Genomic DNA, 26,906 nt, shown 5'->3' on the forward strand with positions numbered 1-26,906 from the left:
CCTAGGACAAACTAAAATTTCAATCTGTCCTAGTAGGATTTGTAATCTTACTAGGATAGATAGGAATTTTAGTTTGTCCTAGGACAAACTAAAATTCCTATCAAATTCCTATCTGTCCTAGTAGGATTACGAATCCTACTGGATTTCAATCTCTACTGTGACATATATATATAAAAATTAGGCCTGTAACGGTACACATACTGAAGCAAACCGTTTTGGTACACACCTGTTCGGTTTGGTACACAGCTGTACCGAAATGGCACAGTATGTTGAGGAAAAGAAAAAGGAATGAAAGACGTCGTTCGATGCGGAACTTTAAATCCACGCAAGTTTCACACGGACATATGGAAGGACACACACATTGACCCGAAATATGAAATATCAGCTAATATAAGGTTAAAAAAAAACAACAAATATGATGTGAACCTGCAAGGAAGAGACTGAAGACCTTCCGCCATCAGTACAGTCCAGTTTGGATCAGTTCAGGTCCCGGTGAAAGACAACAACGAGGAAAGAGACGTTAATAAGACAGACGTTGTTTGGCCCCTATGAACTACGGTAGTTCTAAAACACTTAACTAGCTCTGTCTGTCTGTATGTCTGTCACGCACGCTGTATAATAGAGGAATAAATAGAACATTGAAAGTACGTAAAGTTTCACTTTCGTTTCACGACAGTGTTCGTTACGTTAGTTATGGACCGCACCCCCAGGTGTATAACTGTGTACCCCCCATCCCCTGGCTCCAACGAAAAAAAAAAAAAAATCCCCCGTGCACACAGGCACACAACACAGTTTGTTCTGTCCTAAAATAATTTGGTTCATTGTGTTGTCAAAGTTTCTCTTCAGTTTGTTCAAACAGAATACCAGTTTACCCTCTTGTTAATGTTGCACTTCATGTGGAATTTTTTTGTTATTTTTATCCAGAATGTGAACTGACAGAACTGTGATTAGATTTTTCTTGTTTGTTCAAAACTACCTTGCAAGGAACAGTGCAATACTAATGTTTAAAATACATTTAGTAATGTTAATAATTTATTTTATTTTCTATTTAATTTGTAGCAGCAGAATTATATTATTCCTGTTTTTCTATATTCTATTGTCTCCAAAAATTGGGGGAAAAATCTTAAAAAATTCATAAATGCATTAATAAACATTTTGAGGGGTTTTCTTTCTTCCCGTACTGAACCGAAAAAAAAAAAAAAAACAACAAACGGTGGCTTTGAAAACCGAAAACGTACCGAACCGAAAATTTTGTGTACTGTTACAGGCCATATCTCTCTCTCTCTCTCTCTCTCTCCTCTCTCTCTCTCTCTCTCTCTCTCTCTCTCTCTCTCTCTCTCTCTCTCTCTCTCTCTCTCTCTCTCTCTCTATATATATATATATATATATATATATATATATATATATATATATATATATATATATATATATATATATACATATATACATATATATACACACACACACGTGTGTGTATTGATATAACAACAATGTTATTATTATATACCCATTAAAATGCCAATGAAGTTAATCAGTTTTTTATCTTATATCCTTTAAGGTGGTGCAGTACAAACAGCAGTCAAGGCTGGAGGAAAAAAGGAAAAAGGCTTTGGACCTTCAGTTGGACTTTATTGTTGGCCAGACAGAAAAGTACTCTGATCTCCTCAGTCAGTCTCTTGCACCCACCAGGCCCACTGAAACTGTTCCTGTGACCCCTCAGAAATCTCAGGCTACTGTTGATGAGGATGGTGAGAAGATTTTTTTTTTTTTATGTACAATACCTGCACATTAGAATGAGGCTTACTGTCTCTGTTATCAAACTGAGACTGCTTTCAAAGTTGAATTACTGGTTCAGATAGGAACGTTGTCATAGCTACTCATTGACTGAATCATTGAAGGTTTTCACATAGGTAAGATGTTTTATTGAAACAAAAAGCTGTTTCTGTCTAGGTAATTACATCTTTAAGAGAACTGATTGTTTTCTATTGGAAAAATGTTTTTTTTTTTTTCCCATTGATCTAAAATAAAAATTTTAAATATTGGTTTGACTTTGAGGATCACTAGTCTAACATTTGTCATTGCATTGAAACATTTGGTGGTTCAACACTTCCTGCATACTTGCCAAACCTGCCAGACTTGCCTGGAGCCCATGCTAATGGTGACAGTTTGTCTGAAGCATTAAGGTGAACAATATCCTAGTTTAAAGGTCCACGTCATCAGAGGAAGTGCATGCTTTGCTCTATCAGTTACTCCCTCCTTTATTTTATTGTTTGACAAGAAGTGTGATGCTAAGGTACAAAAGCTACTTGGCCAATAAATATCTGACTATTCCTGTATACAGTTTCCACTAGTTATTTCTTTGTGATGATAAGATCAAAATCAGGCAATCAAAAATGTTGTGTAAACAATTAAAATGCACTTAAGTGACAGCAAGGTGTATTTTTCTAGTTTTAGAGAGCAGAACAGGGTGGCAAGTGGCTGATATACAATGCTGATATCATGGTTTTTTTACAACATAAAACAGCAGTGTAGTAATGCCTTTGTGTCTGCATTTTCATTGTTTCCTGTCAGCACTGGTGGTTTAAGTAGATCTATTCTACACTCTATCTGCAGTGCACATATTTTAAATTTAAAAAAGGAGGGAGGTCCAACAATGCAGATGTGTCTACATTAAGTTTTTTTTTGTATATTGGCCTTTACAAAAATGAAAAATCGGGGGCCGATGCAGAGTATTCCAAATGCCATTTATTCTGCCATCCAATTAATCTGTCTGACAGTATCGCGAAAGACATGTCTAGAACAAAAGCATTTCTTTCCTTCATGCAGACAGAGATTTTGAGCCTCCATGTGAGGAGGAGGATGATGAGGAAACCATAGAAGTGGAGGAGCAGCAGGAGGGCAATGATGCTGAGAGCCACCGAAGAGAGATCGAACTGCTGAAGGAGGAGAGCATGCTACCTTTGGACCAATTGCTCAGCACCCTCAACCTGCCACAGGTATGTCTGTAAACAAGACTGGACTAGATGGGCATCCAAAAATAAATATTTGTGTACTAATACCACTGATTCCACTGGTAATACACTATGATTAAACTTTAGAACAGGAAAGTACTATTGAATTATTAGTGCAAATACTTACAAAGATGTCTTTAGAGATATCATGAATGTTTCTATTCATATTCACACAGGATTCAGGGTCAGAGGAAGAATGCTCTGATGAAAGCTCCTCATCAGCAGAGGAGGAAGAGGAGGATAGGGAATTCACTGCCAATGAAGAGGATGGTAAAGTTACTCAATCTTCACTCTGTGGGAAAATGCCTATCTTTTACCTAAATCCACAAAGTAACTACTCATTGCAAAAGGGAGGAATCAGTATTTCCTGTTCAAAATGCAGTCTTGTCTTGGTCAAGAAGTTGAGGATGGATCCATTTAAAAAAGTGAATAATACACTATATGCTAGTAATGTTTTTGTCGGTTTTCTTCCATTTTAGCTGAGGATGAGGAGGACACCATTGCTGCTCAGGAGAAGGTAGAAGGAAATGTAGATCATGCAGAAGAGTTGGATGACTTAGCCAAAGAAGGTAGATCTTTTTTCCCATTTTTTTTAATGTACAAAACCATAGTTTAAACTTTAAAATCCTTGAGACTTGTAACACAAATATGTGAAACATTGTTTCTATTATTTAGTTTTTATGTAACTGGTATTTTAATGCAGTCAATTGTATATGCTTCTCCTGTCAGGTTGGAGCCCTGTGTAAAAGCAGGAGCAGTAAAGCTGTATCCTGACATGTCTTCTCTCCTTGTAGGCGACATGAGCATTGAGGAACTGCTTGAGAAGTACAAAGGAGCATATAACTCTGACTTTGAGGCACCCTCTGTGTCTGGCTCTAAAGCAAGCTCAGATGAGGAAGTGTCTGGGGATGAGGAGGAGGAGACAGAAGAAGATGAGAGTGATGCGGAAAGCAACACTTCCTCCTCAGGTATATTGCACATGGTTACCAGGCAATATAAATAATCTTACATGGAGTGTTTTTTAGTCTCCAAACTGACAAGAGTAGAATTATCTTTTCAAAAGCAAAAGTTTCCCATTTTCTGAAGAGTTTTACACTCATTAGACTCTCTTAAATTGTTTTCACTCAGACTCACCAGGTGACAGTGACGAAGAAGACAGTGACAAAGATGAACAGAGTGAAGAAGGTGATGATGATGACTGTGGAGATGAAGGAATGGAGATCTTGCTAAAGGAAGGAGACCATAGCCCAACATCCTCTGGCTCACGGCCAAAGAAGGAAATTAGTCATATTGCTGCTACTGCAGAGAGCCTGCAGCCTAAAGGCTACACCTTGGCCACTACCAAGGTCTGTCTTTTGTCCAAAAAAAGTCAAAAACTATTTCTGTCGTTATCTACAATCTTAAAAACTATTTTATGTAAGAGGAGAAATGGAATACTTTTCAATTCTAAACATACTTTTTTATGCCTCTGTTTAAAAAGGTTAAGACGCCCATCCCTTTCCTGCTTCATGGTACATTACGAGAATACCAGCACATTGGTCTGGACTGGTTGGTCACGATGTATGAGAAGAAGCTCAATGGCATTCTGGCTGATGAGATGGGGTTGGGAAAGACCATCCAGACTATTGCTCTGCTTGCTCACCTTGCCTGTGAAAAAGGTAAAGACTTGTGCAGCAGTTTAGTGGTATATTAAACAAGCTAAATATCGTAAATTAACTGTGATGCGGCTTCTTATATTTTCAACTGCTGACTTGTGTTTTTATGTATTATGTTTAGGTAACTGGGGCCCTCACCTCATCATTGTGCCCACCAGTGTGATGCTGAACTGGGAGATGGAGTTGAAGCGCTGGTGTCCTGGTTTTAAAATTCTCACGTACTTTGGCAGCCAGAAGGAAAGAAAGCTAAAGAGACAGGTAACAAATCAGTTGTTTTGGTATGATTTCTTTAATTTTATCCTAGGCTTTTGGATGTTTTCCTTGATGCTAAAGTGAAAGCTGTATTGTTAATCTTATAAGTAATTTTTTGATAGATCATCTACAGTATGTTTTAATTGTACTATTTAAAGAACATACATTTTAAACTTACTCTTCTTTTATTAGGGCTGGACGAAGCCTAATGCTTTCCATGTGTGCATCACGTCATATAAGCTGGTGCTGCAGGACCATCAGGCATTCAGACGCAAGTCTTGGCGCTACCTGATCTTGGATGAGGCGCAGAACATCAAGAACTTTAAGTCTCAGCGCTGGCAGAGCCTTCTGAACTTCAACAGGTCTGTGGTGCTTTTATTGTAGTTGTACTGATGCCTCCTGTTGCCAACATTAAGGAATACCATTAAGAATTTAAACGTATACATCTGAAGTCAACAAACTTAAACACACCAGTGAGTTACTTAATATGGGGTCAACAGTTTTAATATCATGTATCCACACCCATAGCTGGGAATGATCAATTCTTGGCTCATGTCTGTTGGCTGTTGTCCCTATTTGTCATCTTTTCTTATTTAGAGGCTCATTCTGCTGGCAGAGTTAATTTTGAATATGTAGGAGGACATATTTGGCTTTGCAGCCATGTGAGGACTATCCACAAACATTGAAACATACTGTGGTGCTACATACATACATATGGTGTGCTACATTTTATCTTCACTTACGGAGAGATTTGATAAGACATTTGTATGTGGAGATCTCACTATATTGCTGTTCACTAGAAGTGCTTTCATTATAGATGTGTTTATTTTTTTCATCAACCCAAGCAAAGCTATAACAAAGCAAGATCTAGAAATTTTTTTACAAATCTTTCCTGCAATGCAAGCTTTGCCTTTTAACACTGGTGTTGATTCAAGTTTGTGACCACCTCTGCTGCCCCCGATTTCATGTTCATACCTTTTTATACAGGAGGAGGTGCCTCAAACAAACGCGTAAAGGCTTTATAGTCCTAAGTAAAATTCTTACAGTTGACACTGTCACTATCCTCTTTGTGTAACAAGAGGAAGCAAATATCTTGCTTTTACAGTTTGTTTGGTGTCAGCAGGTTTGTAGATTTAGGAGCCGTGATGGTGATTGAAGATGTTGTTGAATATGGGCCTGTAGAGTTAAATTAATGAAGAATTCAGACCCAAGCATAGCATTTTCAGTTTATTTAGACCACAGGGAAATGTTTTAAGATGCATAATTCCATTTAAAAAAGCAAAATATTACTCCTATAAGGCAGCTCCTTTATTTCCTGTCTTTCATTATTGGACACTGATTAATCCAAGTGTGTCTCCTACTTTTTGTTGTGACTACTGTGGTCAGGCACACCTGGGTTAATTAGTATGTCCAATAATGAAAGACAGGAAATAAAAGCGCTGCCTTAAGTTCAGGAAGCAGTTGGGTTGTGCATAGAGCCCATTGCTGTCCTGATCTGGACAGAGGCTTGTGTGCATTTTAGTTTCACAGTTTTCCTTTTATAGTAGACCATCTGGATCAGGTTAAAAAAAAAAAAAGGTTTTAACTTGGGGCAGCCGGGAGGAAGGTAGCGCATCTTAGGCAATTAAAAAAACAGTTTCTGTAATTTAATTTCCCAGTCAAATAGTTTTGTAAGTTTGGGTCTTTTTTTGTTATACTGTTATGACCAAAATGGTGGTTCCTATGAGCCTATTTGTCTCTTTTTTTTTTTTTTTTGTTCTTTTTTTTTTTTTTTTTTTTTGGTCAAAAATTTTTAGTCATACCTGTGCTTTTCATACCAGGGGAAAAAAGAGATAATCATTTCACAAGCATGCTTTTGAGAAATTTATGTTAGCTCAACATTGAAATATGCGTACCAAATAGTCATGTTCCAACAAGTAATGATTAATGGAATCACTTCTCTGTCTCTGTTGTGCATCCAAGCACAGTGGGAGCAAGAATTCAGAGGATGCCAGTCTGTCTCATCTGTAAGACTATGCTTGTCACAAAAAGTCAGTGTGAATTCAGCTGTGGAACACATGCTGTCATTCAGTATTAGCCTGCGTTATGGCCGTTTGTAGCTTGAGACTGCACCCCCAAAGTGTACTGGAGCAAGAAACCGTTAATACATAAGCCACTCTGGTGGTTGGATAGATAGGTTGATCAGCAATCATCAAGTACTTTCTCTCAGCTATACAAAACTCAATTTTTTTTTTTCCTTAGGAGGTACACACTATTTGTATTACATGCAAATCATCAGTCATTGACTGTCTGTTTTTACAGGGAAAATAGAATGACGCAGCATTTAGGTCCATCCATGGAGAGTTCAGTGATCAGTACAGATGTCAAAACTTCTGTGTATGTCAGATTTAAAAAGGTTCTTCCACTCATCCACTGAACAGGCTCCTCTTCCTTTGGATGTTTTCTAATGAACCATCTCTGAAATGAATTTGCCTGAAATGTGCTTTTAAATTAGTCATCTGTTATTGTAATTTAAAAATTGGCATGATTGTCTAATCCCTTGTTTTATGTTTGTCCATCACAGCCACAGGCGACTGCTGCTGACAGGAACCCCTCTGCAGAACAGCCTGATGGAGCTGTGGTCTCTGATGCACTTCCTCATGCCCCATGTCTTCCAGTCCCACCGTGAATTCAAAGAGTGGTTCTCTAATCCACTGACGGGAATGATTGAGGGCAGTCAGGAGTACAACGAAGGCCTGGTCAAGCGGCTTCACAAGGTGCTGAGGCCTTTCCTACTCAGAAGGATCAAAGCTGATGTGGAGAAGCAGATGCCCAAGAAATATGAGCACGTGGTGCGCTGTCGCTTATCTAAGAGACAGCGATTTCTCTATGATGATTTCATGGCACAGGCCTCGTAAGTAATGAAAATGTTTGAATGATTAACACTGAAGTGATTTTAATGCAGATATTGTCTAATAAACAGTGTTACTTTTACATACATATGTATGTTAAAAGTTTAATAATGAAGCACTACTACTGGATGAAGGAGATGGCATAAATTCAGTATTTGCCTTCATGTCATCACACCTCGTATATTATTTTAACATGTAAATTATTCTCCCCGAATATTTTTACTACTAGTATTCATTTCACTGGTTTGATATCTCAGTATATTATGTTTTGTTGGTAATTCACAGGACGCGGGAAACTCTTGCCAGTGGGCACTTCATGTCTGTGATTAACATCCTAATGCAGCTCCGCAAAGTGTGCAACCACCCTAACCTGTTTGATCCCCGACCGATCCAGTCACCTTTTATCACACAGCCCATTGTTTTCCAAACGGCTTCCTTGGTGAATGATGCCCTGGAGGTCTCCCCTTTAAAGGTAAGCATTAAAGGGGAATATTAATAAAGCTTCATTTTGGTTATTTTCTAAAGGAAAATTCAGCTTGTTGATTCTGATGGGAAAAAAATGTTATTGTTTCATTAGCGCTGCGACCTATCCATTTTTGACCTTGTTGGTCTGGAGGGCCGTGTGTCCCGGTACCAGGCAGACATCTTCCTGCCCCATCATAAGGTCAGCCGCCAACTAATCCAAGAGATTGTGGACTCTCCAGAACCACCTCCAAGACCTAAACCAGTTCGCATGAAAGTCAACAGGTCAGCAAAACCTCTGTCAATTGTTCTGTTAACCTGTCATGTAACTGACAATTATGAATACTCTATCGATGAAAGACCTTAATGTTTAGTTGTTTTGTAATGTCCTGTTTGTGTGTTCTTCATATCTCTGTATTAGGATGTTCCAACCTCCTCCTAAAGGTGACAATCGGCCCGTCCTGCTGATGAACAAACCTACCTGCCCTGTGTCCCCTGCTACTCAGACCCCCAAACCTCCTCCAGTTACTGAAGTCACTTCAACTCCTTCATCTGCTCCTGTCGTTCAACAAGGCAAGTGAAACACTAAATCTTCTGAGTAAAAAGGCACTCAAGACAAAAAGCATAAATATTATTAAAATGAGTTGAAATTCTTCCATATTCAACGTAACAACTGCATTTTTAATGTGACTCATAAGAAATAAAATATAAAGCTTCTGTGATTATTTAAATGTTCACAATTGTATCAAGTTACTGGTTATCATACTTTTCATTTCTCATTTTTCAAATCCCATTTCTTGCTCCTCCAGTGGTCTGTTCAGTAGCACCCACACCTCCTCCACGCCCCTCAATGCACCCCACTGCTCAGACGGCAGTGAGGTCCAGTACTCCTAAACCAATGCTGACTGTACGGCCACCCTCCGCTCCCTGCACACCAGGCATTCCAGCTCATCCAAGTCCAAACCCCAGCAATGTCATGCCCCAGAGAGTTCTGCTCAGTCCAGATATGCAAGCTAGACTGCCATGTAAGTACACACCTTTATTCTTTTTATTCTTTCAAGACCATGTAAGGTGTAGTAGTAAATATAATCACATCTCTAATACACTTTCCTTTTTCTTTACCTTCCAAAGCGGGTGAGGTAGTGAGCATAGCTCAGCTTGCCTCTTTAGCTGGACGACCTGTGTCATCATGCCAGGGGAGTAAACCTGTCACCTTCCAGCTTCAGGGCAACAAGCTGACTTTGTCTGGAGCCCAGATCCACCAAGTACCTGCAGCTTCTCCACGCCAAGTTCAAGGTTAGTGAAAGACATGTCTTACACTGAAGTATAGTATATATAGTAATATTACAGAATTGAGTGACCCCCCCTCCCTTTTTTTTGCAAAAAACACTTGGATAATTGACTACTCCAATAGAGTCCTTCCATACCAGTTCACCAGTTTACTCATGGATTTTCTAAGGAGATAAAATCATCTGAAAACTTTTCTGAAGTATTCCAATATTGAAACATTGAACTTTAATTGTATACTGGTAAAATTCCTTCTGTTAATTTTAAATTAAGACATTTTGAATTAAACCCTACATTTGATTCATCATCATAATTTCAATATCAAGTCATTCTTCTTCTCTTTGATTATGTTGTCACTGGAGACAATACTAAAGGCTGCCTCATTAACTGATTTCTTATTCTGCAGGTAATGTGATGCACCTGGTATCCAGCGGGGTGCAGCACCACCTCATTAGCCAACCTGCCCAGGTGACTGTACAGACCACAGCCAACACACACCCTGTGAACACCACCTCTCCCACTCCCTCTACAAATCGGCTGCCTCAAAATGCCTCCTCACAAGGTTTTTCACCACCTCCTTATTTTACTATTTTTACTGTTATTTTGAAAAAAGATTTGGTCAAGGTCAAGAAAAACCCCTCTGACAGTAGGAATGATATCCTCTGCTGGAAACTAGTTTTGTTGTAATTAGTTTTATTTTTACACTTTACACATTTTCATTTTTCCAGTGCCCCCTTCCATGGTGAGCAGCTCTGGAGTTGTGAAGATCGTTGTGCGTCAATCAGCAGGCAAGGAGGGCGGGCCTGTGCCCACCCTGGCAGTGGCCCCTTCCCCTCGTGTTGTTCCTCAGGCATCACCTTCACCACACCCTGACTCCAACACACCTCCTATCAGAAACACTGCTCCACTACAGATTACCCAGCGTACCCCTGGCCCTGCTACTGCCACCTACACTATAGCTCCACCCAGAAACCCTAGCTCTACCCCAAATCAGCCCCAACCCCCTCGCCCTGTCTTGAAAGTAGTGCAGCCTCCCTCATCAAGCACAGAGCAGCCAGGTGAGAAAAGGAGCATTAGCTGCGATTCTGAGTTATATTTAATGACAGTATGTAGGCATGAAAAAAAGAATTGTGTTGGAGAGCACTTCCAACTCATCTGCATTTTTCTTTGCATGCATCCAAGACGAAATTCTTTTGATTTGCTTTCAGCACCAGCTTTTCATTAAGAATATTTTAGACTTTGAGGTTGATAATCTGACACGTGAATTACTCTGACAACATTTATCTGGTATGTCAAGTAGGTAAAATAATTTGTCATCACTCAATAGATGTAACTAACAAGCATTTTGACATTTAGAATTGGTGACAGTAATTCAATCCTAAAGTAACGTGGACTGCAGGATGTAGCTATAACAGGGATGGGTCCTCACCCTGCTCTGTCTCTTCTGTCCTTTCCTCAGCTTCAGTCCAGACAACGGTTACATCATCTGCGTCCAAGTCTTCAGCTGCACCACGTGACAATAGCAGCAGTCAAACAGCACTTCCTCCAAAGGCAAGGCCCAGTACAGGTGCAAAGGTTTACCCTCTAAGCAGGAAAGTGCCCCGCCCACCCCCTCGATCTCCATTCTACATGGTAAGAAATGTATTAACACAACTAATCATATTTAGATTTAACAACTACATCACCTGTGCATATTTAAGGTTATATACATCACTGGAACAGTTGGATGTGTTTAACAACGGTATCAAATACCATTTTTTTAATGCTATAACCTTGTTACTCGACAGTCATGGCTGGCTGAAAGCCAGAGACAACAACAAGACAGCAAATTGGACTTCATCTTGCAAGTTAACGAGCGACACTGTGGGGCAAAGCCTGTGTATGGCCTGGAAGTTTTAAACTTTTTGACATTTCTCCATGGACCCCATCTCTCACCAGCCCCTCTGAACCTCCTCTCTCAAGGAGAGTGGGGTAGATCAGGTCACAGCAGCTGTCTGTTTGCACAGACGCAAAACAAAAATGACTATTGGTTTCAAAGTCACTCTGTGAGAGATGTCATTCACAGCATTGAGGAGAGACTGGAGCTGCTCACCGACATTATCGACAGGTAACTGATTTTAATTACTGAAGGGTTAACATGTTTCTTTGGGTGAAAGAGCTTAAACAAAAAGGAAAGACGCAAGATATTTTCTTTATTCTTTTGTGCTTGTTATTAGGTTTACATTTGTGATACCCCCAGTGGAGGCTCCCCAGATCTCCATGCACTGCTGTCATCCTCCACCTTCTCAGAGCCACAAACAGACCGTCTTCAGCTCCATGCTCTCAACTCAAATTGCTCCCCTCACTCGCAGTCTTCACCGTGTCCAGTGTAACATGAGAACTCAGTTTCCAGACTTGAGACTCATACAGTATGATTGTGGTAAGTATTCAAGGTGCTTAAAGTGAAGCAACACCAAGGGCAGGAACACTACAATAACATCAGTGTCTATCTACAATTTTGTTCACAAAACTACTTCGACTCCAAGATGGTTCTCTAAAACTGCACCTGCCTCTAATATTTTTTCCTTATACAGGTAAGTTGCAGACACTCCATACTTTGCTGCGAAAGCTTAAGACAGGAGGCCACAGGGTGTTGATATTCACTCAGATGACGCGCATGTTGGATGTATTGGAGCAGTTCTTGAACTACCATGGACACATCTATCTCCGCCTGGATGGTAGTACCCGTGTAGAGCAGAGACAGGTTTGTATTGAGAATTTGAAGAAGTCATGTAAAATTCAATTTTACTTTTTAAAAATTATTGTACTGACAATCTTTGTATTGTTTTTTCCTAGTTTTTCCTCTGTCTCTAGTATCGGCAATGTCGCCATTATTGTAAAAGTAATAAAAAGAAAAAGATGATTGTTGGAAAAACTCTAGCCAGTCTGCCATTTCTGATGTTTATATTCTTACTTTCCAACAGGCCCTCATGGAACGATTCAATGCAGATCGGCGTATCTTCTGCTTCATTCTGTCAACTCGCAGTGGAGGTGTAGGAGTAAACCTGACTGGGGCTGACACAGTCGTTTTCTATGACAGTGACTGGAACCCAACCATGGATGCCCAAGCACAGGACCGTTGTCACCGCATTGGCCAGACCCGAGATGTTCACATCTACAGGTAATAGAACTGCTGCAGACTTGGAACTGAAATGAGATTAGGAAACTAATTACACTAAGGAACAAATTGGTGTATTCATATGCAATCAGAGTTTACAGTTAGAAGGTAGTAGAGACATTACCTCTTTAGGCCCACTCATCCTGGAAAGAGATTAAGTCACAATTTTACCTTCATGTATTTTGAAATGATGTTTTGTTTACAGTGCTTAAGACCCCTTATGCAACAATAATAATACAGGATCTGTTTTATGTTTTTTGCTTTAGGCTAATCAGTGAACGCACTGTAGAAGAGAACATTTTAAAGAAAGCCAACCAAAAGAGGATGCTGGGAGATATGGCTATTGAAGGGGGAAATTTTACCACTGCCTTCTTCAAACAGGTAGGATTTTACACCATTTCCATTGACACTTTAATCAAACATATATATTTCCTGGAAGTTAAACTTCATATAAATGTACACAAAAAAAACATTAAAATCAAATGCAATGCATCATTTTTTTTTAATCTCTCTTGATTTCCTTTTTTTTTTTTTTTTTAATTTCTTGCACAACTGTCCTGTTCAATGTGTGATTAAGCTAGCAGTATTCTGTGACACCTTATTTTAACACTGTTTTTCAGCAAACCATCCGAGAGCTGTTTGATGTAAATGATGGGGAGAAGAGGGAGATGGCAGTAGAGTTATCTGTGCCCCAGGCTGATGAGGAGGAGGCTGTCAACAAACAAAGCACCACCATTCTGGAGCAGGTTAGATGAATCACATGGGAAATGCACATATGAATACGTTGTGTATTTAGCACATAGAAGCAGCATTAGCATTATAGAAGTTTGTATGGAAGAAATAAATTATACAGTGAAATTAACTGATTTTTCGGATCCATCTTTGAAACAAAACTTCCAGGCCTTGTGTCGTGCAGAGGATGAGGAAGACATAGTAGCAGCCTCACAGGCCAAAGCAGAGCAAGTAGCTGAACTAGCGGAGTTCAATGAGAACATACCACTGGATGATGGAGGTGACCAAGAGGAAGTGGAAGAGCTCTCCAAAGCAGAGCAGGAAATTGCTGCATTGGTTGAGCAGGTGAGGAATCGGTCTTGAAACTAAAGTTGAAATTCTCGATAAAGCTTCAATTTTGACCTCCTGAATAACAGCAGTTTCTCAAATATAAGTTAAGGTAAATTGTTTTTACTGACAGTTTTCAGATAACATAGGTTATCTTCACAAATGCTTATATTTGCTATTTTGTTGATGATTGTGCAGTGTTCTCTTAGCTACATGCAAAATAATAAAGCACCATATTTCTCATCTTCCACTAGCTCACTCCTATTGAGCGGTACGCCATGAACTTCCTGGAAGCCTCATTGGAAGATGTGTGCAAAGAAGAGCTTAAGCAAGCTGAAGTAAGGCCACATATTTAGATATTTAATAACTGAGATGTACAATGTAACAGAATCGTTAAAAACATTAGAAATTACTAATTTGCAGATATGATGATATATGATGAGTTTGGTTTTTGTCATATGTACATAATGGAATTTTTTATTTTTTTTTACAGTTTTGTTTAAATTTAATTTTATAACTCTACAACTGAGGGAAAAAATGTTTTGTCTCGTTTAGGAGCAGGTTGAGGCTGCCAGGAAAGGCCTGGATCAGGCTAAGGAGGAGGGCCTCAAACTGCACGCTTCCTCTGATGAAGACGAAGATGATTTCTTGTCACCACCAGCTTCGGTTGAGCCTGCTCAGCCAACTCCAGCCCGCCGTGGGCGCAGACCTAAGGACAGGGACAAGGAGAAGACTGTCACCTCCACAAGAATGAGTGGTCGGTTGCGTGGAGCCTCTCCTGACACAGAACCTGAGCCGACAACCCCTAGAGAAGTGCCTGAAAGACATCGCTTTGGTCTGAGAGGAAGAGGAGCTGCCAAAGACACTGGGACTGGGCCCGCTACTCCACTACGCACGGAGCATCACAGAAGCTCATCCACCAGGCTCCAAGAGTCCTCCAAATCTTCAAAAGCTTCATCCCCTGCCAGAGATCATCAGACTGTTAAAACGAGATCTCTACCAAACCGCTCCCATCCAAGTCCAGTGCCTTCCCCTACGACAAGCTCTCCTCCTGGGAATAAACAACATTCTGCTGGGGAGATTGACAGCAAGATTTCCAAAGCAGGGAAAGAGGCTGGTGATGAGACTGAAAGACAAATGTCAGAGTCTTTATTGGAGTCTGGCTGCCCAGTTGAACAGCAAGCAAAAGATAATGAAGGAAAAGAACAAAATACAATGTCTCCCCCCTCCATCAGTTCACGATCACCTCGTAAGCGCCAGTCAGCAGATGTTGAAGTCCTTAAGGGACTTGTTGAAGATTCTCCTTCAGCCAAAGTCCTACGAAAACTTCCAGGAAGGCTGGTCACAGTGGTGGAAGAGAAGGAACCAAGAAAGAGAAAGAGGAGAGGAAGTGGCACTGGAGGTGGAGGGTCTTCTGAGGAGGCGACTTTAGAGGAACATGCAGCCACACCTGATGAACCAAGCAAAGACAATATATCTCCAAGTCCTGACAGCAAAACTAAAGAGACTGTTGCAAAAACTCCTCAAGACCAAGACTCTACTCCTGCTGTTTGTCCCACTCACTTACAACCTGTTAGAAGTTACCCCCCCTACTCTCCACCTCATCTTTCTCCAGACATGCCAGTGTTGAGAAACCTTCCTGTACGGCGCAGGGTGGAAACTGAATCTCGCATGGCTGCCCAGCTGGGAGAACAGCTGCATAGAGGCAGGGGAGGTAGCCACGCCAAAAAAACAGACTGCAAAGAAACAGCTTCTAGCTCTACAGACTCAAATGTGAATTCCCTCTCAACACCTTTGAAACGAAGAAGGGGCAGGCCCCCTAAGACTCCACCTAGAATAACTGACACTGACCAAACAGCAAGCCCTTCTCCACAACCCACCTCGCCAAGTGAAGAGGGGAATCCCCCCCTCTCTCCGAAACGTAAGAGGGGTCGACCCCTCAAAGATTCTACATCATTGCCAGACACTGATAGTGCAGAACAGATCTCTATAACAGAAACTACCAGTATTGATGTATCTGACACAAATTTAAACACCGAAGCTAGCACAGAACAAATGGATACATCACCTAATGAACCTGAGAATCCTGTTGCTGTCAGCACAAGTCAGGCTCAGTCTACCAAAGCTGAGGATTCAGACACAAAGTCTGAGGTATCAGCTTCAAACCCAATCCAAGCCTTTGCAACAAAAACAGATCAAATAGACACGCCAGTCCAAGCCTCTAGCCAATCACCTACAGCACCTTCACTCCAGATGACCACACACGTTCCTGATACTATGTCCACATTAGTCTCAGCTGAAGCTGTTACTTCACCTCTCGCAGTTACTGGTCTTGGAACAACATCTGCCCAAGTTTCTCCTTTACCTTCTCTCACAGTTTCCACTCCTGCTACCATATCAGGCACTGGCACTATTACAACTATATCTGTATCAGCCACTGATTCTGCTGGCATTGCTATTTCAGTAACTTCTAAAGCCTCTGATGAGCCAAAAGTTGCATCTTGTGCAGCAGCGTACACAGCAGGACCAGAACCTGCCACCACCACCACAGCAGTTCCCTCTGTAGCCACTACCATTCCCACCAAACCATACACTCTTTTAACCTTGGACTCTGCCGGTGCAGTTCCACCAACAGGCCCTATTACAATAATTACAACAGCTACAACAATGATTTCAGAAGCAGAAAGCCTTACACCAGCCATCCGCACTACAGTGAAATCAATGTCAACAGGTAAAACATTTCCTGTAAAGGACTTGCAGCAGACCATTGCTCGGCCATCCACAACCTCTGTCCTAAACACTGTAACCTTCATGTCACCCACCACCCAGACATTCACTAGTATTACTACATCATCACCAAAATCAGTGTCACAGCCCCCACCTACAGCAGCAACTTCAGTAAAACCAGTACAAATGAATCCATCGTTTCCAAATGTGACCAACACCAGTGCTGTGTCAACACCAGTAACAGCAGTAACAGCACCTGTTGTGAATACAATTCAAACATCCCAAACGAGGACAGCTGCCAAAGTAACTAAACAAGTCACTTCCCCCCAAATGTCAAAAAGTGTGGAACATATACAGGCAGCAAATGTTAGAGAGGCTGATTTCTCCAGAGTTACATTGCCGCCATCAGGTTCAATCTGCACTACTTCTCCAGCAACAGTGTCTGAAAGTGTAACCACAACATCAGAGGCAAAGACAGTACAAACAGAGGGAGTTAAATGTATCCCCTTAGCCCTTGAAATGGCTCATTCAGGAGGCTGTTCCAAACAAACTACACCTGTTTCCCCTGTAGCAGCTGTAGAAAAAACTGATATCATCGCCCCAGTAAAAACTTCAGTAGGTGGTATACCAGCTCCACTAACTACTGTCATCTCAGTTACATCATCCTCAACTAAACCACATGCTACAAATGTCACAACCACACTGCTGTCACCTACCGCTTCTTTGCTGTCGACAACAGCATCTGGCAATGCCAAGACAGTTACACTTGTTGCTACCACCCAAAGCTCTCCACTCATCTCTTCCTCTGTACAAGAATCACCATCCACAGTTGTTTCCTCAGATGTGTCCACACTGCAAAAGACAGAGAATCTACCCAGGGTACCAACCACTGCACCCTCTGTGGCCTTGAGTACAAAGCCCAGTTTGGAGAAGCAGTCTCAAGAGGGAACATCTACAACTGACGACTCTGATAAAGGAACAAAAATGGAAGTAGATACCTTAGAGCTTGATATAAAGAGCAGCAAAGGGGTGGATGGAAAAAGGCAGGATATTTCTGAGTCTCAACCCAAAAGGAGAACAGAGAGTTCCTCTGTGACAAAAGACACAGAGCCAGGGAAAGAGGGAACTATTAAAACAACTATTCCTCAGAAAGTAGAACCCAAACAACAAATGGTGGAAGAAGGAATTGCAGATGAGAAAAGTATCCTCCAGAAAAGGCCCCTCAGTCGCCAGAGTAGTCAGGAGTCCACTCGCTCTTCTTCGCCATCATCTGGATGCTCTACATCCACCCTCACTCGTCATGCTCATCACAAGAAAACGTATGAGAATAGACATGCTGCAAAAAGGAGGCGAGTAGACATGACCTCTGAAGCAGCAAAGGAAGAGAAAAATGAAGAGGATAAGGAAAAGGATGAGAACAGAGAGGACAGTGTGAAGGAACACAAAACTACCTCTCAGAGAAGACGTTCTAGATCTTCCTCTTCCTCCTCTGACTCTGATTCAAGTGAAAGCAGGAAAGAACACCGGTTGACCCGCTCAGCAAAGAGGAAGCTACAGGACCAAGAACCAGAAAAGGGGAGCAACGGGCAAGGAAAGAAACCTGCTCGCAGCACTGACAAAAATGCATCAAACAATACCACTACATCCACAGGTGGCGAGTCTGGCAGTGACACATCTTCTGTTAGGACAACAAGGAAGTCTGGAGGACTTCAGCCTTTACAAGACAGTAAACCTCCAGCAAACAGCACACCATCTTTGCCTCCAGAGCCTGAAGTTCTTGGAAAGAGGTGCTCAGCGCTTAATGCAGCAGCCAAGCTTCTGGCCATGAAAGGTAGGGTGGACACCCCTGGCCACACTCCACGGAAAGATTCAGGGACTAAAGCTAGTGGGTCATCCTCTACATCCTCATCTGATAAGAACCAAAAGCCTAAAATCAAAAGCACCTCCCCTCAAAATAACTCTGTAAATATTACAAATAATAAAGGCACTGTCAGCAAACCTTCTACACCCAATCAATCAAGTCGCCCTGCATCCCGTTCCACCAGACAGTGCCCTGGTTCTCTTGTCCCACCCCTTGAAATGGAGTACAAAAGATCTAAAACAGAAGAAAAAGAGAGAGGCAGTAGGAAGTCCTCGGGAGGAAAGGACGGCGACACAGAGACACGGTCTTCATCTCGGGGCCACAGTGCCTGCAGTAGCATTAGCAGTGATAATGAGGGTGACGGCGGTGGGCGCAGCAGCAGAAGCCGCAGTAGTAGCAGCAACAGCAGCCAACGCACCCACAGCATCAGCTCTCAGAACACAGAGCACAGAGAGTCCCACTCCCGTGCTGCATCCTCTGGCAGCGAGCGTGAAAGAGATCGGAGCTCAGAGCGGGCGAAGTCTAGAGACAAAAGAGAGAAGCAGGGCCAAGAGAGGGAGAGCCGCAAGGACAGCAAGAAGCCCACCAAGCTTCCACAGGAAGTGACCAGCAGCTCTGGAACAGAAGGGACTCCAGACAGAGTGCTGCGAAGTGTCGCAGCACTCGCAGCGGTGCAGGCTCGATCACCAGCAGCAAGCACCCGCTCGTCCTCCAGTCAGCATCGTCACAATAAGACATGAGAGGAGTGTCAAAGGGGGTAAAACAGAAGCGAGAGTGTACCGAACATGAGCATGTCATGACCTCCACGGTTCGTCTGCGCTCTCATTAATGCAAGGGAACTAAGTGCTGCACAAGCTCGGGACCTCCCTGCCTCATGGGCCCTCTCCCTTTCCAATCGGAGCTAGTCCCCTTGCCAGCTCAGCCATTGTCAGCTGGGGGAAGGCTCAGGGAAGCTGGACTGAGAGTAAAAAAAATAAGCGGCGCCGTTACTGTGCGTCCCTAAGCAAAGAGAGACAGTTCAGTGGATAAAATCACCACTGAGGTAATAAAGGCAAGTTGTTTCACATTCTGTACTGTAATCATTAAGACTGGAACGCTCAGATCCTATGTGTTTCTGGGATGGGATTAGACTGCACCCTTTATTAGGGTTATAAATGAAACGTCATTTGTGTGACATTAAAATACTTTTGAGTGACCAGTTGTATTGTAAGTTGGAGGTTTTAGAGCATTTGGTTTTGAAAATCTTGTCAGCTGTTCCTGACTATTGTTTTTTTGTAGTCAGTTGATAAGTTATGCATATTTTATTATTTCTTCCAGGGTATTAGGAAGAGAACAGGTCTGTCAATGTGATCTTTGCTGCACTATGCTGGAGTTGTCTTTGCTTGGGCCCTTTTTTCATGCCAGATTCTGTTCATTGGACTCTTTAAATCCAGCCTTGAATTTCTCATTTGCACATCTGATGTGGCCCTCAGCCTTCAGTAAAATGTGTTATAGAAATACGTTATTCATCAACTCCAGCCAAGTAATTGATTCCTGGTACCTTACAGTGTATCTCTACAGGTTCTTATTGTATTAATTGAACATGTAAATTGTCGGGTAAAGTCCCATCATCTTCTTGCTGATACCAGAGATCTGCCAACAGCGAAAACTGAATCCCTTTTCTTTATGTTCCCAAAGGCAGTTGTTGTTATGGTCCAGTTCGTCATGTATTTATATTAAAAGGACAAGTAACTGTCATTGGAAATAAGAGTGCCTCTTAGGCCAAATTGGTTTGAACCTCAGATTGCCTTGTGAAGCACCTGAAGCTGTGGTGTTCAGCTTCTTGCATTATTATAACATGAAAAAGCCAAACTTGAAAAAAAAAAAAAAATCCCTTACCCTTGGAAAACATCAAGGAAAGTACTCCGTGCATCAGTGCTACTAATTTGCTTTATTTTTCCACCATATCACCATCACAGCATTGTTCATTCATGTAAAATACTTGGACAAAATATGTGAATAAAATTTACTGGTACAGCTCCAGATGACTGTAAATTGATTTACTTTTGGACTTGTCAAAGATGTTTTCAGATGGTTGATATTTGAGGGGATGGGGTAGTTTATGGTGATGGTCTTATTTTGATTTGTCTCATTCATTTGTTGCATTCCTTTTGATCCCTTGTAATTCCATTACAAATTGTTTTACTTGAAAAATTAAGACAATTACAGTTGAATAAAAAGACCAAAACTTAGTTGTGTTGACGATTTTTTTTTAAATGGCTGTATCTCAACTACAAATAGAAATCTGTCACCATATACAAAGTATGTTTGTGACAATTAGTGTGGAAACTCACAGGCTAACACAAACTGGCTAGTGTCTGTATTTAGTACGGTACAATGTGTGATGGACTGATGTAACTGAAGAGAAAGTTTTGAAAGTGAAAGAAGACAAACAAAATAATAGAACATGATAGTTTTATTTTAAAAACAAATCTGTTAAACGAGTAATGCAAAATAATTCAACAGCCACAAAAACAATAGCAAAGTCTGTGCTTTGCCTTCCACTCACTCTTGTCTGCCTTTAAATGTACAGACACCTGCTCTCAAAGCCTGGTATACGCTCCCAGGGTATACAGTTTGTCTTTTCCTTTACATAGTTGTCATATTGAGGTGCAGAAACATCTGTCTACATAAATGTGTGTGGTCAGTTAACTTTCAGGATTTACAACAGAAGTGTGATGAAAAACTATTGAGTATAAAGAACACAGAGAGGAGAAATTGCACAATTTGACAAACTTATAAAGAAAAATTAAAACTACATTCTGAAATGTCAGGCTAAGTCAAGGTCTCAGCACCGAAACTGAATAATTGCTGTGAATTCAAACAAAAGAATAAAAACTCACTCCATCCCTTCTTTACAAAGTTAGTGCACAACATCAGAGTCTCAAATGAGCTGTTTACGTGAACATTAGAGGTGAAGGCACAGTTTCAAAGAGGATTTCATGATGTGTTGTTGCTATGGCAGAACTTATTCCATAGCAGCCTACACAACATTGTTCAGATGATAAATACAGACTTGTAGGACAACTAAAGGGAGTACTGGGCTGTAACAGCTGAGCTCAGACACCTTGGTACAAGTAAAGGGAAAAAAAAAAATAAGAGGGTGGTTATTTAAAGAAAAACTCATGTATTTACATTTGTTACAGGTAGGCAGTTCAAAACACCTTTCAAGTTTTAATCATTTCCATAATGTATGTCTTAACAGAAATATAGGTTATGTACAATTATATTAGTCTGCTTATATGTCTATAAAAGAAAGACTTATTGTATAAAATTGTTGTTTACATCTCCAATTCATTCAATAAACAACCTAACAACAATGAACACATACTTTTCCTGAGTACAGTATGATCAGCGCCAGTGTTGAATACTGCAGTCTGCCTTCCTCAAGGCCACTCATTTCCTCTTTTTAACAGGGGAGGGGAGGGGTCGGGTCACTGAAGTAACAGTTCATAATTTGTCCAATAGCTGCAGTTCATGTCCAACTTCATAAACCAGCAGCATTAGCTCTTGACAAGTGATAATACAGGCAAAGATTGTAGTCGTATGTGCTTTTGTGCATGCCAGTCTGTAAGTAGGTGCAAGTTAAAACATCTCACCAGAGAGCACATCTCTTCTCAAATAAAAGTGACAGGAAGGTTAGATGAGAAAAAATGTGAAACAGGAAGAAGGCCAAGGGATGATGACTGACTAAATTCACCCGTACATCCTGTAGGCTGAAATATATAAAAGCAGATCTTTCTTAACCCATAATGTGCTTCTACAAACCCGATCTTGAGTTGTATCACTCTTCTAGGTCTCAGGTGCCAAACGTTGTAACCAATGAGATGACTAAGATGAGGATGAGGATGGCCAAACATATCGCAATCCATACTTTCTTCTGCATTGGAGGAGAAACAAACAGACTCAATATTCACAGTCATTAGAAAGAGGGTACACATTGAATGACCTCAGTGAAACCATACTATACCTTCCGTGCTTTCTGCTGGTATATGACTGCTTTCTCTGTGTTGTCTTTTGCTTTTTCCACATAGTTGGCAGACTGTTTGATGTTGGTTTCAATCCTGTCCACCATCTCCCCCTGTATGAAGCAAAACATCAGACTTAAACAGCCCCAAAAACACACAACTAACCTATAGAGATGTAAAAAGCTGCTTTACCTGAGCCTCCACCTCCATGGCCAGATACTGGAACATATCATGCAGCTCTCGGATGCTCCTCTCCAGCTTCAGGATCTCATCATGACGGGACTCGATCTCATTTAGCGCCTGTCGTGTAGCTTTGGCGTCAATCAAGATCTGTATGTTGCAGATGAGATCCCATACTTAGCAGCGTTCATGCATTTTATGTAGTATGTAGGGCTGGGATTATTGTCATTACCTGCTGATAATTTTCTTGATTAATCGATTTGCTGTTTGGTCTGTAAAATGTCAAAAAATGCCAATCAGTGCTTGAAGCTAAAGATAAAATTTGCAAATGTCTTATTTAGCCCAAAGATATTCAGTTTACTGTCACAGAGTATGAAAGAAAACAGAAACTATAAAATTTTGGTTTTTTTTGTTTCTTCTAAAATCAATTGCAAGAGTCGTTTACTTTGCAGTTGGCTAATCGATTAATCAAATAACCGTTCAAGCTCTAATATCCATCAATTTTAGGATAACTTCTATAGCAAAAGATCACAAGCTAGCTCTCACTATGAGCTACTGTGAGACTGGGATAGTCACCTTTGCATTCTTACCAAATACGGTGTCCATTTTGAGCAATTAGAGAGGCTACAACAAAGCAAATCTGTGAGCAATAAATTAAAACCATTTACAGTCATTGCTGTGATCTGATGGTGGATGAAAAACATCTGCAACTGAAAATTAGTGTTTTATAAGAGCTACACGGAGCTGGAATTTCTGTACTGTAATAGTTTTCAAAAAGGGAGGTTGCAGGTACCCACATTTTGAGTGAAAACATCCGTCTGCCCACTTTCCAGCATGACATCGAGTTCCTCATCTGTTACATTGGTCCCAGCTAAAGAGAGAAGACATTATTTGTTTGGTTTCAAAGCAACGCTGCAATTCAGAAAAATGAAAGTTCGTGGGAAAAAAAGCCTCAAAGATGAAATTACAGCACTTCCTCTGTCAGAGTGTCTGTGCATTTCATCACTGTGTTAACAAATCAAATGGTGAAATACAGCCAGTGACCAATACACTAGTTTGACTTCACAAACCTATTATCTTATTTAACAAAAACATAATAGGTTTTGGTTTGTTTTTATTGAATATGTTGACACAGAGCGCTGACATAGGGTAGCACGCGGAGGAAGTGAAAGGTATAACTGTCATTTCCCTCATGAAACCCGCAACCCCAAATACATAGAAATAAATACAGATCACAGTTGCACTTGTACTCACTGATTTTGAGTTGCCTCTGTATTCTCTCCACATTGCGATCCCTGTACTGGGCCTGGATGGTGTTACAGTGACCCATCAACTCAACAAATTCCTTGGACAGAACACCGTGCTACAAAAAAAGGGAACATTTTTGGTCATTATCACACCATCATATTTTATTAAGGCTTATGAAGCCTTAAGACAAACTCTCATTCTTAACCTTAATCAACAGACTTAACAATATTTAACCTTTATTTACTGTTAAATTTCCATTCTGCCTGACAATGGTCAAAAAAACATTTAATTTATTTTACCTCTGAACAGAACAAAGAAACAATCATAAAGAAATATTCATCATTACCCCATAAGTAATTTATAAATGATACTTAATTTATTAGATTAATTTCAAAATAATAACAGACACACAAACTTTGCTGTGAAGTATAAATCTATTTAAACATTAACTTGTTAACCTAATTCAAACAAACAAATTGCCTCTTCAGTCCAGTTGCATGTGTCACATGACCAAACACTGAGGATGTTTGTCTTGTGGATTAGGTTTTGGTTTCAGAGCCATTACACACCTATTTACTTGAGCAACAATGTTTTGGATGCAGCTTTAATATTTCATTTGATAATTCAAGCAAATTATGGGAAAATAAAATAATAATGTGACTAAAATGTTAAAGCGTACTCAACCTGTGTCCGCTGCATCCTGATGTTTATGGGTATGTATTTCCCGTCCTCCTCTCCCTTCTTAGGTTCGATGCCTTCAAAAACACAACTGATAAGTAAATTCATCTGACTTAATAACAAACACTAAAGTTCATTTGTTGTCCATCATAAAGGGCACACAGCATGGGTTTATAATACTCACTCTTGAGTTTCTTCTGGATTTGGCTTGCCATAGTTTTTATCTCCTCTCGAAGAGTCTGAAGTTCTTTCTTCATACCTAACACAAGAAAAGAAACATACTGAGTGTTTGCAGTTCAATGTTCTCTGTCCTAAATCTGTGTGTGTGTGTGTGTGTATATATATATATATATATATATATATATATATATATATATATATATATATATACACATATACACACAGACACATACACACTCTGTTCATGTTGCTCTATTTACTACTTTGCAGAGCTACACATATAGGCCTTTTAGTTATTTACTCTATTCACAAAGTCATCATACTCACTGTCCTCTGGCAGTGCCACACCCAGGACAGTCTTCTGTTTGTTCTCAAGGTCAGACACCATTCTTTTGAGATTCTGCAGCCCCTCATGGATTTCTTGAGCCTAAAGATGGTAAAATTAGTAGAATTTACAGCATTCTGTGTTACTTTAGCTTTTTGATATGCTAATGCTTCTTGACATTCAGGTTTTGATGCAGCCAAACACTTGAGTTGTTTTATGAATTTATGTTGATGAAGACTGGTCTTGAGGAATATTTCAGTCCACCTTTACTCAAAATTATCAGCAGCTAACATTAAAGCTTAGTGCAAATGTCTGTACTCTAACTGCACTATCAAATTACGCAGCAACTGTTAAGTGATAAACAGTTTGAGCAATTTTTAAGGAAAAAATAAATTCTCTGATTCCAGCTTCATAAATGTTCTTTTTTTGTTTGTATTACTCCGTTATCACAATACATTTAATACTTTTGGTCTAAAAAGAGTCAAAAATTATTTGTTTTGTCCACAACCCAAACAATTAATCAAAAATAAAAATAGTGATCAGCAAATAACAATTAACAGCTTTACAGACAATTGAAATAATTATTAGTTACAGCCCTATGCAACAATATTAAATCCATAGTTTAATTTACATAGTTAAAATATGAACAGACTTAAGACAGAGACTGAAATGTTGACAAAACAAAGAGTATTTCCCCCATGTAATAATTTCTTCAACATAAGATAAGCACATGCCTGGCTGTTAAGTGTAAATTACTGTATTAATAAGTAATGACAAAAATGACATATCCAGTTACTGAACGGTGTAAATCCTATGTTCAACTGCCAGACCAAAGTCCAGTCCACAATGTCAAACAAACCAGTAGAAGAATTACACTTAGCATGCTTTGCACCAACCACAGAATAAAAACTACTTCTGATGGTTGAGGTACTTTTAATCCTTCTGTTTTACAGGGCTTATAAATCGTAAATGATATTATTTGAAGAAGTCACATTTTTATCTATTTAGTGTTATGTTCTATGATGGGACTTGGAGATCGTTGATATTTTAGGAGTAGTGTACCTTTCTGAAGAAGGCTTCATTTTCTTTCTCCTCTTTGGCTGAAGAGGTTCCAGGTTTGATCATCAGTGCTTTGCCCTCCTCATCGTCATCTGAAGCCTCGGCATTCTGTTGTCACGTTGCAGTGAATAAAGGAAAGAGGAATATAGTGAGTGCTTTGACTGTCTGTCTCTCCATGACAAACCTCATCAGCCGCAGCCCTGCCCTGGCCTGGCAGTGGTTTAAGGAGTACAGCTAAAACGGAAGTTGGAAATATCCAAGAAACTGCATATTATATACAAACAAGAGACTGAATGACTCCATTAAACCTATTGCTTGTGCTTTCCGTCTTTCTCTCGTTGTTTTAAGAGGAAAACTTTAAAGTCAGCGACGCTTTCTCGACTTCAGGAGTGAACTTGACAGAGTTAGCATGCTAGCGTGCTATGGCTAACATTAGCCGTTTTCTTTAAGACTTACATTTCCTAATTCTTTAGTTCGGTCCCGCATTTTTCACAACGCAGTGGAGAGTTCAGCTTTCAGGAAAGCTACAATTCTGTAGCGAAGAATGTGAAGCAGTTGGTAAACTGAAAAACAAACTCCGTAAACAGTAAACTTTGCTCTAATGTCATTCAACAAGTAAACTCCAGTTGAGACGCTTCTTCTGCTATTCTTAGGGACAGTTACTCAGCAGCGCCTCCTGTCAGAGCGGGGTGTAATAACAGGACGATCCGTCTCACATTACACACCTCATGATCAATTTATTTATGACCATTAACCCTCTGTTCTGTTGTGAATGGTTTGCCTCCAGTAATCATATAAAATCTGTGCCCTTTGAAGAGTGTTTCTTTTTGCCCTTTTTCATTTTAGACAGAATTAAAGACATAATGT

The 26,906-nt window shown here is 40.3% G+C and overlaps 2 protein-coding genes across 5 annotated transcripts in view; one reads left to right on the forward strand and one right to left on the reverse strand.

Annotated features, from left to right (window-relative positions):
- The window catches only part of srcap (Snf2-related CREBBP activator protein), a 28,630-nt gene extending 8,037 nt beyond the window's left edge, over positions 1–20,593 (forward strand). For 3 of the 4 annotated variants that reach the window (XM_030121496.1, XM_030121499.1, XM_030121498.1), the window contains 27 exons: positions 1,559–1,748; positions 2,827–2,996; positions 3,188–3,281; positions 3,491–3,580; positions 3,806–3,979; positions 4,140–4,357; positions 4,492–4,669; positions 4,788–4,924; positions 5,111–5,280; positions 7,482–7,811; positions 8,095–8,281; positions 8,387–8,556; positions 8,693–8,844; positions 9,081–9,296; positions 9,403–9,567; positions 9,965–10,120; positions 10,287–10,616; positions 11,018–11,190; positions 11,346–11,665; positions 11,775–11,977; positions 12,132–12,301; positions 12,522–12,718; positions 12,982–13,096; positions 13,336–13,461; positions 13,616–13,792; positions 14,029–14,112; positions 14,330–20,593. In XM_030121496.1, coding sequence (XP_029977356.1) covers positions 1,559–1,748; positions 2,827–2,996; positions 3,188–3,281; positions 3,491–3,580; positions 3,806–3,979; positions 4,140–4,357; positions 4,492–4,669; positions 4,788–4,924; positions 5,111–5,280; positions 7,482–7,811; positions 8,095–8,281; positions 8,387–8,556; positions 8,693–8,844; positions 9,081–9,296; positions 9,403–9,567; positions 9,965–10,120; positions 10,287–10,616; positions 11,018–11,190; positions 11,346–11,665; positions 11,775–11,977; positions 12,132–12,301; positions 12,522–12,718; positions 12,982–13,096; positions 13,336–13,461; positions 13,616–13,792; positions 14,029–14,112; positions 14,330–19,102 — 9,465 coding nt within the window. In that variant the 3' untranslated portion in view covers positions 19,103–20,593. The remainder of the gene's footprint in view (positions 1–1,558; positions 1,749–2,826; positions 2,997–3,187; positions 3,282–3,490; positions 3,581–3,805; positions 3,980–4,139; positions 4,358–4,491; positions 4,670–4,787; positions 4,925–5,110; positions 5,281–7,481; positions 7,812–8,094; positions 8,282–8,386; positions 8,557–8,692; positions 8,845–9,080; positions 9,297–9,402; positions 9,568–9,964; positions 10,121–10,286; positions 10,617–11,017; positions 11,191–11,345; positions 11,666–11,774; positions 11,978–12,131; positions 12,302–12,521; positions 12,719–12,981; positions 13,097–13,335; positions 13,462–13,615; positions 13,793–14,028; positions 14,113–14,329) is intronic. The other variant, XM_030121500.1, reaches the window with a different exon arrangement.
- A 206-nt stretch (positions 20,594–20,799) lies between these two features.
- stx4 (syntaxin 4) lies at positions 20,800–26,700 on the reverse strand. Its single transcript, XM_030121501.1, has 10 exons — positions 26,496–26,700; positions 26,043–26,147; positions 24,983–25,082; positions 24,660–24,734; positions 24,482–24,552; positions 23,804–23,912; positions 23,347–23,420; positions 22,562–22,699; positions 22,372–22,482; positions 20,800–22,281 (listed from the first exon to the last, which is right to left on the reverse strand). Exons 1-10 carry the CDS (start codon positions 26,523–26,525, stop codon positions 22,201–22,203), a joined length of 894 nt encoding a protein of 297 aa, XP_029977361.1. The 5' UTR covers positions 26,526–26,700; the 3' UTR covers positions 20,800–22,200.
- Positions 26,701–26,906: the final 206 nt, after the last annotated feature.

Source organism: Sphaeramia orbicularis, chromosome 19 (assembly GCF_902148855.1).
Source record: "Sphaeramia orbicularis chromosome 19, fSphaOr1.1, whole genome shotgun sequence".
NCBI classification, from domain to species: Eukaryota; Metazoa; Chordata; class Actinopteri; order Kurtiformes; family Apogonidae; genus Sphaeramia; species Sphaeramia orbicularis.

Coding starts and splice junctions, on each gene's coding strand:
- stx4 (XM_030121501.1), bottom strand. CDS start 26,525: ATGCGGGACCGAACTAAAGAATTAGGAAAT. Junction 23,421..23,803: donor ACAGAGGCAACTCAAAATCA/GTGAGTACAAGT, acceptor TTCTCTCTTTAG/CTGGGACCAATGTAACAGAT. Junction 22,282..22,371: donor ACCAGCAGAAAGCACGGAAG/GTATAGTATGGT, acceptor CCTCCAATGCAG/AAGAAAGTATGGATTGCGAT.